General features: G+C 39.1%; 1 protein-coding gene across 3 annotated transcripts in view; it reads left to right on the top strand.

Annotated features, from left to right (window-relative positions):
* Nucleotides 1-16,403, top strand: part of prex2 (phosphatidylinositol-3,4,5-trisphosphate-dependent Rac exchange factor 2) — a 248,085-nt gene that overhangs the window by 80,771 nt on the left and 150,911 nt on the right. For 2 of the 3 annotated variants that reach the window (XM_048596381.1, XM_048596383.1), the window contains exons 9-12: nucleotides 2,541-2,690; nucleotides 5,324-5,468; nucleotides 8,941-9,041; nucleotides 13,511-13,614. In XM_048596381.1, the coding sequence (XP_048452338.1) occupies nucleotides 2,541-2,690; nucleotides 5,324-5,468; nucleotides 8,941-9,041; nucleotides 13,511-13,614 (500 nt within the window). The remainder of the gene's footprint in view (nucleotides 1-2,540; nucleotides 2,691-5,323; nucleotides 5,469-8,940; nucleotides 9,042-13,510; nucleotides 13,615-16,403) is intronic. The other variant, XM_048596382.1, reaches the window with a different exon arrangement.

Here is a 16,403-nt window from a genome sequence, read left to right as displayed (position 1 = left end):
TGTATATTCAGCGTATTGGATCTAGCAGGTGGTCAACATACTTTGCTAATGGTTTCATAGTTCATTCTTAACATAGCAATTTATTGATGCTCCATCAACCTCACAAACATTTGTGGATCAGTAGCAGAGATCCAAAGTTGAAATATTTTGGTAATGATGTGATGACAAGGAGATTTCTAATTTCAGCACTTCTTATGCTGACCCAATGTTATTTATTCATAAAATTTGCCATGACGGGGACATCCAAAATGATTGGTGTGTGCCCTGTCTACAAGTAAATGTTGTAGTCTTTAACTGCAATATACAGTTGTTTTCTGATCTAATTAAATTGTAACTACCCTTCTATATTTTAAGATGGAGAGGAAAGAGACTCCAGCTAACTATAGATTGGTCAGTCTGAGGCCAGTTGTATAGACATTACCAGACATTGCCTGAAAACTTAAACAAATATGAACTGATTAAAAGAGAGCCAATGTGGATCAGTGATGGGAGTAATTTAGTTGACAATTTTAAGGATTATTTTGGGCTTTCGACTATTTTAAGCATGATTTTGGGCTTGTATTGTGCTTATAAAAAGAGATGTGGCGCTGTGGGTTTGACTGCCCAAAGTGTGAATTAGTAAACTAAAATAAAAAAAGAACTGTTTCCATCAAATAAGTGCACTATTAAGACAAACATCTTAAAATTCAGACCAATAATCATGAACAAAATGATGATTTTGTTTTGCAAAATCAACAGTTTCCAAATATAATCTGCAATAGCTATCCAACTTGGGGAAGTTAAATTAGTCAAAAAAGTGAAAAGTGACTGATGAGAATAAACAGCTCAGATGTCATCAACTTCAAGGTTCATGTAATTTTGTATAGAGCTGGACTTTTGGATCTGATAATGTGTAAATAGATGCATTAGTTAGATTTTAATTTTCATATTGATGTTGACCAGCATTATATACTCTAATGTATAATGGGCAGAGTAATCTTTATTTTTATTCTCTCGTGGGAAATGGGGATCATTGGGTGAGCATTTATTTTCCATCCCAAGTTGCCCTTAAGAAGGTATTGGTGAACTTTCTTTTTGAACTGCTGCAGTCCAACCTATTCGGTGTATGATTTATTCAAGGTGATTCAGGCACTCACCTTTAGTATTGTTTCACATGCATCCTATTTTGCAATCTGAACAAATGAATTAAGCCTTTCCAAATCCTTTTTTTTTTAATATTGCTCATGTTCAGTGTTGCATCTCTCGTAGCTTGACGTAAGGTTGTGGGTGCTCCAAGAAGTATCACAATATCATACTTCTCAAAGTGTTTGTGGTATTTCACAAATTGCTCCTTTCAGGGTGTTCTACACCATGGCTAAGACCATTGATTGCAAACACTGTAACATTCTCAAACTGCAACCAACATCAGAAACCCTGAATCATGCCACTGTCATGTTGAGACTTGGCTGTTTCATCACTCCTTCCTGTCTACACTCCTGCATTTTAAAATTCTCAAATTTGAGATTATTGATAGCTCTGTTGTCTACATCCTTCCTCACACCCAAGTTCTGCTCAATTATCATCCCTGTGCACCTAATCTGGTCTGGTTCCCTGTCAAGGATTGCCTCAATTTTGAAATTCTCATCCTTGATTTCAAATCCTTCCATGACCTTTCCCTCTGTATTCTCCTGTAGTTATGGACTATAGACCTCTGAAATTATCCTCATTTAGTTCTGGACTCCTGAAGATTTATTATATAAATTGCTCCACTATTTGTGTACGTGGCTTCTGCTGTCTAAGTCCAATCTCCAGAATTTCTTCCCTGAAACTCTCAGCCTTTCTATCTTGCATTCTTTATTTTATGATGCTCCTTAAAACCTTCTTCTCTGATCTAGGGCTTACTTTTTAAATTCAGTTGTGGGATCTGGATATCTCTGGCTGGCCAGCATTTATTACCCATCCTTAGTTGACCTTGAGAAGGGGGTGGTGAGCTGTTTTCTTGAACCACTGCAGTCCATGTGATAGAGATAGGCTCACAATGCTGCACGTGGCTATTGTTTTTTGCCAGTGCTTGGGTCAATGCAGTTGTTACAGCTGAGTGGTTTGCTGGGCTATTTCAGAGGGCAGCTGAGAGTCAACTACATTGCTGTGGGTCTGGAGTCACATGTAGGCCAGACCAGGTAAGGATGGCAGTTTCCTTCCCTGAAGGACATCAGTGAACCAGATGGGTTTTGCCTGACAATCAACAATGGTTTCATGGTCATCGTGGGTATTTATTTAATTCAAATTCCACCATCTACCATGGCAGGATTCCAACCTGGATCGCCAGAATATTAGCTGGGTTTCTGGATTCATAGTCTAGTGATAATATCAATAGGCCACAGCTCCCCTCACTTTGCTATCTGACCAGATATCTCCAGTTGTCTAATTTTGCTTTGTAAACTTCTTGCAGAATGCGTTGGAATGTTTTATTCTCTCACATATGCAATAAAAATATATTTGTTGTGGTTTTACAATAGATTGGTGTTGATAAGCATAACTAGAATTGTGTTTTATTCCAGCGGATTATCACAGCAGCGGTCATACAGTTATCAACGGTTGGAAAATACACAATACTGCCAAAAACAAGTGGTTTGTCTGCATGGCAAAAACATCAGAGGACAAGCAGGAATGGCTGGAGGCCTTTCTAAAGGAACGAGAACGAAGAAAGAGTAAGATACCATGATTTATGCATTTTGCTTATCTCAGCCATTGAGAAAAATGAAGTTATAGTAGTGTTGACCTCCACTTGCAAAAATGTCACCATCATTTTATTAGCTGGTTTGCAACAAAGGCTGCAATGTGTGGAAGAATTTCTTGGATTAACAATATTTTATGCAAACCTGGGGTTTTTAGTATTTAGAGCCTTGACCAATATAACTTGGATATTTTCTCATTAGTTTTGATGGGAACATAATGTCTCAATTTATTTACCTAACCACAGTGAAAAACTTTGTTTGTGAGCCGTACAGGCAGATCATAGTAAGCAAGGACATGCAGATCACTGAGTGAGGCATACAGGTTACACTGCACAGGAGGTGCACAAAGCAAGATCAACATTATTTGAAGTTAGAGAGTCCATTCATCAGTCTAATAACAGCAGGGAAGAAGCTGTTCTTGAACCTGTTGGCGTGTATGTTCAACCTTCTGTATCTTTTGCCTGACTGAAGGGGTTGTTGGAGGTCATTACCAAAGTGGAAAGGGTCTTTGATGTTGGCAGGCTTTCTGCAGCAACGAGAAGTATAAGTGGAGTCCACGGATGGAAGGTTGGCTTCCGTGATGGTCTGGGCTTTGCACGCCACCTTCTGTAGTTTCTCACCGTCCTGTGCAGTGCAGTTGCCGTCCCAAGCTGTTCTGCACCCAGACAGTATGCTGTCTGTGGTGTATCTGTAAAAAGTTGGTGAGGTTCCTTATGGACATTCTGAATTTCCTAAGCTGCTTGAGGAAGAAGAGGTGTTGTTTTGCCTCCTTGACCATCGTATCTAAGTGGGAAGTCCAGGACAGATTGTCAGTTATTGTCATTCCTAGGAACTTGATGCTCTTATTTTGTTATTCTGTTATTTCACAAATCCATGCTCTGGTGTTATTTTTGTGTGTGTTATAGAGATTGTGCACTTTGTGACTGTAAATATTTCTGCTTACAACAACAAATTGGGCCATTGATTTGTATTTTTAAATAATAGTAACATACAAGTATTTTTAAGAATCAAGATTGATTAAACCCCGTTCTTATAAACAGATCAATGGTTTGCCTCAGGTGGGTTAAAACTGAATTCTTTCTCCAAACAACACGGTCTATGATCCTCTCTTTAAATATAGAAACAGACTCTTCATCCATTCCAACTAGGCTTCCAAAACTGAACTAGTCCCATTTGCCTTTATTTGGCCCATATCCCTCTAAACATTTCTTATCCATCTGTCTGTCCAAATGCCTTTTAAATGTTATAATTGTACCTGCCTCTACCACTTCCTTTGGCAGCTCATTCCACGCATGCACCATCCTCTGTTTGAAAAATTTGCCCTTCAGGTCCCTTTTAAATCTTTCCCTGTCACCTTAAAACCTATGTCCTCTAGTTTTGGACTCCCCTACCTTGGGGAAAAGACCTTGGCTATTCACCTTATGCCCCTCATGATTTTATAAATTTCTGTAAAGTCATCCCTCAGCCTCCTATGCTGGGACAAAAGTCCCAGCCTATCAAGCCTCTCTTTATAACTCAAACCCTCCGGTCTCGGTACCATCTTTGTAAATTTTTTTTTTGCACCCTTTCCAGTTTAATAACATCATTCCTATAGCAATAACATTTCAAAAATCCCTATAGCAGCTTAAGGTGACATGGTGGCTTGGAGGCTAGCACTGCTGCCTCACAGCGCCAGGGACCCGGGTTTGAATCCACCCTCGGGTGACTGTTTGTGTGGAGTTTGTACATTCTCCCCGTGTCTGCGTGGGTTTCCTCCTGGTGCTCCAGTTTCCTCCCACAATCCAAAGATGTGCAGGCTAGGGTAGATTGGCCGTGCTAAATTGTCTGTGATGTGTAGGCTAGCTGGATTAGCCAAGGGAAGTGCTGGGTCCCAGGGATAGGGTGGGTGTGGGTGGGATGTTGTTTGGACTGTCAGTGTGAATTTGATGGGCTGAATGGCCTGCTTCTACACTGTAGGTTTTCTATGATAACTGCGAATCATGGTGTAAAACCCTACATAAATTGAAGGCATGTAATTCATGCCTCTTAATGCCAACCAACCTGTGTCAAGGTGCCCAAAGTGGCAACATGCATGAACGCATTACCTGCTGATTCCTGATGTACACCATTTTCTCTGCAGTGGGTCACCAGTTTCCCTAATATTGGCACTCTCCTTAAAGTGGGAGAGTTTCTGATGTTTTGAGGGAGATGGGAAATATTTAGAGGGATATGGGCCAAATACAGGCAAATGGGACTGGTTCAATTTAGGAAATCTGGTTGGGATGGACAAGTTGGGCTGAATGGCCTGATTCCGTGCTATATGACCCTATCACCTGAGTCTTCAACTGTGCCTGAGTCGAATGTTAAGTTTTGAATTGCTTGAATCCCATAACAATAGTAGGTTTTAAAGATGACTCTGGAGATTCTCTTGGGTACCACAGATTTGTTCACATAGCTGCCAGTGTAACACAATAAACACTGATGTGGATTGAGAAAGTGCAAATCTCCAGAAAATTTATTCTTTTAATAGATAAGTAGAAAAGTCACTTAATATAACAGAATACCACTACAGTTTGTAGACAGCAACCTCCTGAATAATATAAGGATGTGATTTCATTTTTGACCAGGTTTGAAGCTCGGTGTGGAGCAAGATACCTGGTTGATGATCTCTGAAAAAGGGGAAAAGCTCTACCATATGCTGTGTAAAGAGGAAAATGTTATCAAGGACAGAAAACGGAAACTCAGCACATTTCCAAAATGTTTCTTGGGCAGGTAGGTTGGTAGGTTCAACATTAATTAACATACTAGCATTTTCTTTGTTCTAAATTTTCGGACAATTTTCTGCATTTCCCTTCTGTTCTGAAATTCTTGAACCTGTTCTTGAGATACAGTGTTTGTAGCATTTAGTGTAGTTGGGGAATCAGACTGATACCTTCATACTGATACCTGAGTCCTGACAGTAAGTCATTGTTAGTGTCATAGCTGAAGTTAAACTACTCCTTACTCAAAACCAATGGCTTGATTAGTAAAGCGATCAAAGGTTATGGGGAGAAGGCAAGAGAATGGGGTTGGAAGCATATCAACCATGATCGAATGGTGGAGCAGACCCGATGGACAGAATGGCCTCATTCTGGTCCTATATCTTTAAGTCTTATGGAAATCCTCTACAGTGGGGATTGGTATTCAGGAACAGGAAATAAGCATGGTTTTTCCTTACTGAGTGCTGGGACAAATTCTACAGTATAACACTACCCTGGCTAAGGTTAGTCGAATGGATTGACTTTTCTGGAGTTTGTACAGCTTATCTATGTCCTGGATCAATAATTTGGTTTCCGTATGAAGGTTCAGCGGTCACTTTGGCTGCCCTTACATCCAAATGGACTAATTATTCCAGTCTTATTGAGTAACATTTACACATAACGCATTAGAAATAACATGGGGATATAGGATAGAATGTTGATTGCCATGTAGGTAAAGGATCTCTGTTCTGAATTGATGTTTTATCTCTGGAGCACAGCTAAAGCACTCCATTTGCATCATGGAAAATCCCTTAGTGTAAACCTTCATGTACAGGTGACTAACCTCTCCGTATTTGGGTGTGCTGAGAATATCAGACAGAAATCTATCTCCAGGCTTACTGTCCAATAATATATTACTGACACTATTCAGTGGATGTATCTTTACACAGAAAGCCCAAAATGAAAATGTATAACCAGAAAATTTCACATAAGATCAATTAGATGGTTCACATCCAAGAGTCTAAAATGAAGTTCTGGAGCCTTCCTGCTATTTAATTTGTTTCGACCCAAACCATTTGTTCAAGATTTTATTATCTGGTTTTGTTGAGAGTGACACAGATTGGTGATTGGAATTTTTTATGAACATAACATTTGTGATGATGCTGTGGCTTAAAGACTTTATTTTTGTCTTTTTTTTGAAGAGAGGTTGTAAGGTGGAGGTCTCGTGCAGTCTTTCAATGCCACGAGAGTAAACTGCTTGTGACACCTTGAGTTTTTTTAAAGTTGGAACAATAGAAGCAGCCTGGATGGGTGTGGCCAGCTCTCCCAGACCAGGATTTCTAGTTTTTAGTTGTTTAGCTTTGAGATTCAGAAGTTGATGTTGTGGGCTTGAAAAAGTGGGAGCTATTTTACCCTGTCTCAACTACAACCAAAAGCTGGATATTGTCTTCCTAGATTGCATGTGAGACAAATCCTGTTTTTCCTGAATTTGCCTTTTCGCCAAAGGCTGTGTTTATAGGATGTTGCTATATTGGAACAGTTAATTAGTAATAGCGACTATATCTGTTATTCTGTTAAGTTTTCTAATAGAGTTAAGTTATTCTAAATTTCTCTTTCTTTTGCTGTATTTTAACTGTAGTTTTTAAATAAATTGCGTTTTGCTTAATGCCTAGTACTTTGACCAGTCGCATTGCATCTGGAGCATAGCACTTTACATTTACCATAAAAATATGAAAATGTTAGGGTCGAGGCTACCTTCTTAAAGGTCCATAATGATTTAACATGCTGTTTTTGACAAAAAGAATAAGACAAGACAGATTGAGTTTTTTCAGGTGCTGTAAGGCATTGATTGTATGGATGTAAATAGATTTATGAACATCGTCTGCATTCAGAAATTGGCTTACAACATTCACAAAACTCTATCATAAATAAATAATTAAAGCAGATTACTTTGATAGCAGGCAGATATGAAAGATATACTTTAATTAAAGATTGACACACTAATCTGTTTTAAAAAAGATCAGGACAAACACTTAGCAAAGCGATTGAAGCTAACTGATATATTGGATATGTACATTAGGTTTCTCTTTCAACCTAACCCAATTGTGCTCCCAAACCGTGTTTCTGGACCCAGTTTATAAAGCAAGCTAGGGTCAACATCACTGTGATGCAGTGTGCTGTTGTTCATGTTCAATTTTGGGGTTTGGCACCACAGTTATAGGTAATTGACCATTTGTAAGAACATGACTGATAGTTTATTCAGTTCAGTCAGAAGCAGCAGTTTAGATTTAATGGAGTAGTTATTGTAAATGATCCCTGACAATTGATGGCTCATTGAAACCAGAAGGTGACCAGGCAGTTTGTAGAGAATGTGTAGATCTTGTAAAGACATGAAGGCAGCATCCAGCGGTCTAGCCAAAGTGTTAAGGAACACTTTATGTGGTCTTCCCTCAATTTCTCCTTGTCCATCGTCGGTCTGAAGGAGAAAGCACCTGATGAGTGCTGCCTCCTAACCAGAACTGCCTCTGTTTCTGAGCGCTTGTTGATAAATCTCAGTTTTGAGGCTGGTAATCTACACTATATCAATCATTTGTTGGAATTCTTCTACCCAGCGAAGATGAGGCAACTCTTTAAAATGTCAGGATAACAGTTGCCTCTTTGCACATTTCATCTGCTGGCTAAGTTCCATTCAGGTTGGGAAAAGGACCTTGAATTTCCTGAACACTGCTCTGACAATGGAATAAATGTAATACCAGATAATTCCTTGATATCAGTTCATTGGATTGTCATGGCCTCATGATCCTTGTGGCCTTTATCATATCTTTCTTTTGTCCTTGTAACAGCAGTTACATGAGATCTTATGCTGTACAGGAAACATGAGAAAATTTCAGTGTTAAAGGGAACTCAATGTCCAACATTAGTGAGTCCTATTGCAGTAAAAGAAAAGAGGAGGACCAGTGTAAAGAGAAAGAAGACCTTAAGAGCCTGAAGACCTTAAGTTTGCTATTATATTGTACCTTGGAACTGCACCGTCTGTCTGCATCCGAGTACCCTCTTCCTGGATCTCCTTGGGTGGAAGAAGAAATGGTAGAAAGCCCACTTCCCATCTGTTGCCAGTGTTTAAATGCAGAGGACATGTGATGGCTGTAAGTGAAATCCCCTATAGGTATGCTATGATGAAATATATAAATAAATTCGAACTAGGTACATGTGGTAGAGTGGTAGATGAAAATCCAGACTCTCCCACAATATTAAACCAAGCTATAGTGTCCTCATTTATCACAGTGTAAGTTTGCAAATTATATAGTTGTCAATCATAAAGTATTTGCGATTGAGAATCCTGTGACAATTAATCACAGTTATGGCAAATTTGGAATTATGGAAATTCTGACAGGTTACAATTTAGAATGACAGTGGCTACAGAGGGACTGTTTTTAAGTAATTTAATTTTGATAAGAACAAGGATTTAAGTCTTATTTCTTTCTTTTATTGCTTTGATACCTCAGTGAATTTGTTGCTTGGTTGCTGGAAATTAAAGAGATCAGTAAACCAGAGGAAGGAGTACACCTTGGTCAGGCACTGCTCGAGAATGGAATCATCCATCATGGTGAGTGACTGTGGGGTTAGTAGTTGTTCTGACTAAATGTATGGAAGGGCATAGAATCATAGAGTTGTGCAGCACGGACGCAGACCCTTTGGTCCAACTCATCCATGCTGACCAGATATCATAAATTAATCTAATCCCATTTGCCAGCATTTGCCCATATCCCTCTAAACCCTTTCTATTCATATACCCAACCAAATGCCTGTTAAAAGTTGTAATTGTACCAGCCTCCACCACTTGCTCTGGCAGCTCATTCTGTGTGAAAACGTTGCCCCTTAGGTCCCTTTTAAATCTTTACCCTCTCACCTTAAACCTATACTCTCTAGTTTTAGACTCCCCTACCTTGGGAAAAAGACCTTGGCTATTCACCCTGTTCATGTTCCTCATAATTTTATAAACTTCTATAAGGTCACCCCTCAGCCTCTGAAATTCTGGGGAAAATAGCAAAACATGAAATAAATTAAATGTGATACAGTACATGAAGTTCCACTACTGATTGTAATCTCAGTTCGTCTGAAGGAGTTAATTTGACAACTGTAGCATCGAGAATAAACAAACAAATTTTCAAATTCCCATCCTTAATTGTTCATTTATTTACAGCAGTGTGCTTGTCTGGATCTACCTTTGAGTTGGAAAATTGGAAACTGATTGGTTCTGTTCAAATTTCCCTCTAGTATTATAATGCTATCTTCCTGTTTTTGAATGTGCAGATATTTCTATTCTCTCCAAGGGTTGGACTGTCCTTCAACGTCACACCCATGTGGAATGGTCTTCAGCCATTAAACTGAGTGAAATGGGCCGGCAATTGATGCCACTTGAAATCCAGCCCCATACAGGAAACTGGATTGTTCATTGGAAATGCAGCTATATCCTCTGGCTCAGTCATTGGACATTTTGCTGCAAGTGAATGGGTGTCATTAAAACTTTCCTCCCCACTCAGCACCTATTGCACCTTCCCGAAATTATTAGCACCACCATCTATGTGGTGGTATAAGCTCAGGAATGGTATTGTTAAGGCAGATTCATCATTGAACAGATTATGTTGATTGCTACAGCCAAAAGCTTGGTTTGATTGATCCATATGATTAATTTTAAGTGTTATACAGCAAGCATAGTTTTTGTTGACTAGAAATATGGATTTTACAATAGGAACTCTTCTAATCTTTAGTTATGGTGTAGAACGTAGAGGGAGATAAAATCATTTCTCCTGGATGCGCAAGGATATTGAGTTGACTCCTGTACCACTGAGAGGGCCTCTTTCTCAATAACTGACTGTCATAGAAAGCCACTGTATCGAAGTATTGTTTCTTCAAACATTCATGGATGATCTTCACGAGTAATCACTTTGCTCAGATCTGGTGCCAGCTACATGGGAAGAAGTTGTTAAAAGGATTTTATTTTACATTATACTGGCCTACAGTGAGATTCAGAGAGTAAAAGAGGATGATAATGTTCTTTGTCTAAGGTATATGGATAAATGATCAGCCTTGGCTGAGGATGTGATTTATGTGGCCTGGTTTTCAACAGTTTTGGTTAAGGAACATTAATCAGATGTGGAGATGGTGGTGAGAATTTTGCATAGATCAAATGATGTGCAAATAGAAAGAAACTAAATTTGCGATGGGTTGCAAACAATCCACATATAATCCACAGTAAACTGTGTTGACAACAACAGTCTGTGGCTCCTAATGTTAGGAAGAGTTTCCACAACCATCAATGCTTTCTGAAGTGACAACAAACAGTGCAGCACACTAACATTTCCATGAACCTGTAGCACCTCACCATTTGTATCTGGCACCACTGGACTGTTAGAAGTTAATGCAAAAATCCCACTATTCTCTTCAGAAACTGACAATGAACCTGTGTTCAGGTTCTCTCCAGTGCTTGAACAAACATTGGCCTTGGCACCCTTTGAGTGTGCAAGAGAGGTGCTGCTGGAATCTGGTTGCCTCACACTTGGTTCTTTCAGGTGCCTTAGGATCCAGAGCAAGTTTCCTAAGCCAGCCATCCCTGAATCTCATTTCACTTTGTGAACATGTGTAGGAATAATAGGTTAGACCATAAGACCATAAGACATAGGAGCAGAAATTAGGCTGTTCGGCCCATCGAGTCTGCTCCACCATTCAATCATGACTGATAAGCTCCTCAACCCCATTCTCAATTGTACTCCCCCCGTTGAGAGCTAGAGCAATTAAGTTTGCTTGTATAAAGGGGAAACTGGGACGTAGAAGCCATTGTTTGTTTGTTTGTTTATTTATTTATTTATATTCATTTGTGGGATGTGGACATCTCTGGCTGGCCAGCATTTATTGCCCATCCCTAGTTGCCCTTGAGAAAGTGGTGGTGATATCCCTTCTTGAACTGCTGCAGTCCACCTGCTGTGAGTTGACCCACAATGCCAGATGGAAGGGAATTCCAGGATTTTGACCCAGCGACACTGGAGGAATGGTGATACATTTCCAAGTCAGGATGGTGAGTCCCCTTGGAGGGGAACTTGGAGGTGGTGGTGTTCCCATGTATCTGCTGCCCTTGTCCTTCTAGATGGAGGTGGTTGTGGGTTTGGAAGGTGTTGTCTGAGGATCTTTGGTGAATTTCTGAAGTGCATCTTGCAGATAGTACACACTGCTATTACTGAGAATTATTAGTGAATGAAAGCAAAACACTGCGGATATGGGAAATCTGAAACAAACACAGCGAAAGCTGCAGAATCTCAGCAGGTCTGACAGCATCTGAGGAGAGAGAAACAGAGTTAATGTTTCAAGTCTGATATGACTCTTCCTTGAAGAAGGGTCAGACCGGACTCCAAATGTTAACTCTGTTTCTCTCTCCACCAATTATTACTGAATGATTTTGCTGCCACCTTTACTTCATATTTTATGTGCAAAGTAATCACAGTTTGACCACTTGGTAGTTCAGAGTTCATTTCTGCTGAAACTTGATTCGTTTTTGGTCATGAATGATTACAAAGGGATGGTAGTTAATCTAAAGGAAGTCGATTGAAGTTGGATAAAAGAGGACTTTAAGGAAAGGAAATTCAGAAAATTTTCTGAAGAAGGGTCTAGGCCTGAAACGTCAGCCTTCCTGCTCCTCTGATGCTGCTTGGCCTGCTGTGTTCATCCAGCTCTACACCTTGTTATCTCTGGTTGACAGAAGACATCCCTGCCTGACTCCCTTGAGTTAGAGTGTTTGTGTTTATCTTTAGTTTCAGTTTACACTACTGGAGGGACTTTGCTGCAAGGTAATTTCAGATGTACAAGCCCTCCTCTTGGGGCAATGTACAATGTAATGACTTGGGTTTGTTATTGTCATTAGACTGCAGGTGTACTTTTTAAATATATTTTAAATATTTTTAAATATGTGGTAAAGAAGGCATATGTGGTAAACAAGGTATATGGCATGCTTGCCCTTAATTGGTTGGGGAACTGAGTACAAGAGCCAGGATGCTTTGTAAGACTTTGGTTAGGCCACACTTAGAGTATAATGTTCCATTCTGGTCGCCACATTACAGGAAGGATGTGGAGGCTTTGGAGAGGGTGCAGAAGAGGTTTACCAGGATGTTGCCTGGATTAGAAGGTATGAGATATAAGTAGAGGTGAGAAAAACTCAGGTTGTTTTCTCTGGAGCAATGGAGGCTGAGGGGAGACTTGACAGAAGTCTATAAAATTATGAGATACATAGATAGGGTTGATGGTCAGAATCTTTTTCCCAGAGTTGAAATGTCTAATACTGGGGGCATACATTTAATGTGAAAGTTCAAAGGAGATATGAGGAGCAAGTTTTTTTACACAGAGAGTCGTAGGACTGTGCAACGCGTTGCCAGGAGTGGTGTGGAGACAGGTACAATAGGGGCATTTAAGGGACTTTGACATGAGCATATAAATATACAAGGAATGGAGGGATACGTACCAAGGGCAGGCAGAAAGCATTAGTTTAATTTGGCATCATGTTCGGCACAACATCATGGGCCAAAGGACCTGTTCCTGTTCTGTACAGTTCTGTACTTTCTGTTCTATATTTTCTTCCAATGTATGAAATTTCTTGACTTCTGCAGTAGCTATGTGCGCAACAATTAAAGATTGAATTAAATTAGAAATAGATTTGATAACTGACACATCACACAGATGATCACTGTGTGATGATATTTATCAGTGTCTAAATGTTAACTGTGTTCATTTTAATGTGTGAACTGACCACAGTGATCAAATCCTATCTTCCCTTAGTCTAAATGTAGCATTCAAACTTTATTAATGAGCATATTAATCTGCCTAGTAGAAATTGTGATGGCAATAAAATTAGACTGGATTATATCTACATTAATCTCAAAAAGTAATATTCATAACGAATTGCTTTGCTTTTGTTAAACTGTTTAAAATTGTTGAAAGTACTTAATAATACTTCAGCTGTGCTCAGCTTTGAATTGATCTTATTATCCAATGGCTGCCCCTTTTTGACTAATGTACTTTGGTATTCAGTAACAGACAAACACCAGTTTAAACCTGATCATATGCTGTACAGATTTCGATATGATGATGGAACATACCATCCAAGAAGTCAAATTCAAGATGTTATCTCCAAGGTAATACCTCATTACGAAGCTACTGAGACTGCTTTAGTGCATTTTATACAGGTCAGAGACAGAAGGAGTTGAAGCTAAGGTAGAATTCATATGTGGTATTTCGTGAAGGTGAATATTATTTTTGGAAATGATTTAACTATAAGTTACTGCACTCAAATTGTATAATTTGGACTTAATGAAGAGACATAGCTCACATTTTGTTTAATTTTCTGGTTACCCATTACAGAAGAGAATCTCATCAGTGTGGAAACAGGCCATTCGGCCCAACAAGTCCATGTCAACCCTCCGAAGAGCATCCCACCCAGACCCATCCCCCTAACTCTGCATTTCCCATGGCTAACGCATCTAACCTACGCATCCCTGAACACTATGGGTAATTTAGCATGGCCAATCCACCTAACTTGCACATCTTTGGACTGTGGGAGGAAACCAGAGCACCCAGCAGAAACACATGCAGACACTGGGAGAACATGCAAACTCCATACATCCAGTCACTCAAGGGTGGAGTTGAACCCAGGTTCACTGGTGCTGTGAGGCAGCAGTGCTAATCACTGAGCCATTCTGTCAGCTTTCCTGCTCCTCTGATGCTGCTTGGCCTGCTGTGTTCATCCAGCTCTACACCTTGTTATCTCAGATTCTCCAGCATTGGCAGTTCCCACTATGTCTGAACCTTGAACATACTGTTAGTTTTCCAGCCAGATCAGCCCAATACACTTATCAAGCAATGGGCAGTGTTTTGTTGTTCCAATTGCTTTTAATACTGTATTCTGTAAGCTCCAGTGCTGAGCATTACTGAAAGGTATGTGTCTTGCTTCTCTCACTAAGTAGCACTCCGCTACTTTACTGGGTGATGTACTAGATCAATCAGTGACTGAAATTTAATGGGTAGATTGGGCAGCCGTATCAATCCTGTGTACTGATCCTCACATTTCAAAATAGTTTTAGTCATGGGTGGGGTTTGATCATTCGACTTGCAATAGATATGTGATTATTGAAAGAGAATGTTAAGTAAAGGGAACCAGGTGTCACCAGCATTCACACATCGCACTTTCATCTCTGAGTCTTGTATTTTATTATGACCAGGATGATAGGATTCAAGTCCGCACTATCTGCTGATTTTAATCGCTCTGCACTGAATAATTTGGCACTTTTTAATTGACCTTTTTTGTTGTGGTATGGGTGCCACAAAGTAACCATAATTTGACAATAAAGTGGAAACTGGCAGGAACAAAATCATGCTAATAAAATGGACATGAAGTCAAATTAATATTGGATATTGTTCTGGACATGGGGTGAAGGTGTACGTTGTTTGAGCAGGATGCATCCTTTATGATGTATAAAATACAAGTTCTTGCTGGTTTTTCAGCTGGTGATGTGTGACCTGGGGAAGTCAACTGATAGCCAAATAAATCAATGGATGGTGCTGTGGACATTCATGCAAGATGCAAGGATTTCCTCAATGTCCAAATTGAAATATTATTCCATTCCCCGTGTTGACATTTTCACATTGATTTGGAAAAGACTTCATGAAAGAGCTCTGAAAGCTTGTGATTTCAAATAAACCTGTTGGTCTATAACCTGGTGTCGTGTGACTTCTGATTTTGTCCACCCCAGTCCAACACCGGCATTTCCATGCCACTGCTACTTATCACTGGCTAATAACTGCCTGTTTTATGTGAATACATCTCATAAAAGATTGCAGATTTGTTTTGATGACATTCCTTTGAAATGCATGCATTACCTATCAGAAAACGTTGCAGTTTCCTCCATCTCAAACATGATGTCTGATTTAAAATTAACTTTCGATTTAAGAATAAAGTTACTGCCAAATAATTACATTCAGCATCTGCCAGCAGTATGATTCATTTTTTAATATAACTTTAATAGAATGTTTGATCTGTTTATTCATGTCATAAATGCTTTCATGTAAGCATATATTTTGAGCTAAATTGTATATATCATCAAAAGTAGATTATTTAAACATTTTTCCAATGTCATTATTTAAAATGACCAAGGAAAACTTATATGGTTCTAATATAAATACATTGCTATTGGAGAAATAACTTGTCGAATCACTCAGCTTTAAAAAGCAACTTAACTATTCTCAAATGCAGTAAACTTTCCCTTTGTCATTTCAACTTCTTTGGTTTGTAACCAACTGTAATCATTCTGCATTTTTTCTTGTTAAATGTCAGTGGATCAAACACTAAATTATTGCACATAACCCCGTCACTTTCTTCGTTGTCTAGATGTGGTTGATTTTTAACTGCACTTTAGATATGAGGAATGGGCATTAAATGCCCATCTGGCTGGTAATGGCAACATTCCATGAACAAACAAAAAAAATACTCAAGAATTTTACATTTGCAGGAGACAAGGGCTTACTGTAGTGAAAATTCTGGATGGTCTTAAGCTTTCCAGATATTTTTAAGCTAAAATATTCCAGAATAGATTTGGTAATTTTATCGCATTATTTGTAGGCACCTTCATTATAAATTTACTGTAGTTTAAACCTTCTAATTTCTTTTGTGTTTGTGAACGTGGATTAAAGAACTAGATGGCGTAAATGCATAATTAATTATCATCAAGCAGAATTAATGAGAGCACTTATTTTCGTCACTGAGTACTGTATATAGTATATGAGTTTGCTGGCCCCTTGATGCTAATTTGTAAGCAGGAAGTTGGTTAGCTCTGAAACACAAACAGAAATTGCTTGTGAAACTGAGCAGGTCTGGCTGCATCTGTGGAAAGAAAGCAGAGAAAATGTTTTGCTTCTGGTTGGTCTGTAT

Source organism: Rhincodon typus, chromosome 4 (assembly GCF_021869965.1).
Source record: "Rhincodon typus isolate 14 chromosome 4, sRhiTyp1.1, whole genome shotgun sequence".
NCBI lineage: Eukaryota > Metazoa > Chordata > Chondrichthyes > Orectolobiformes > Rhincodontidae > Rhincodon > Rhincodon typus.
This window is presented reverse-complemented; position numbering and strand designations above follow the sequence as displayed.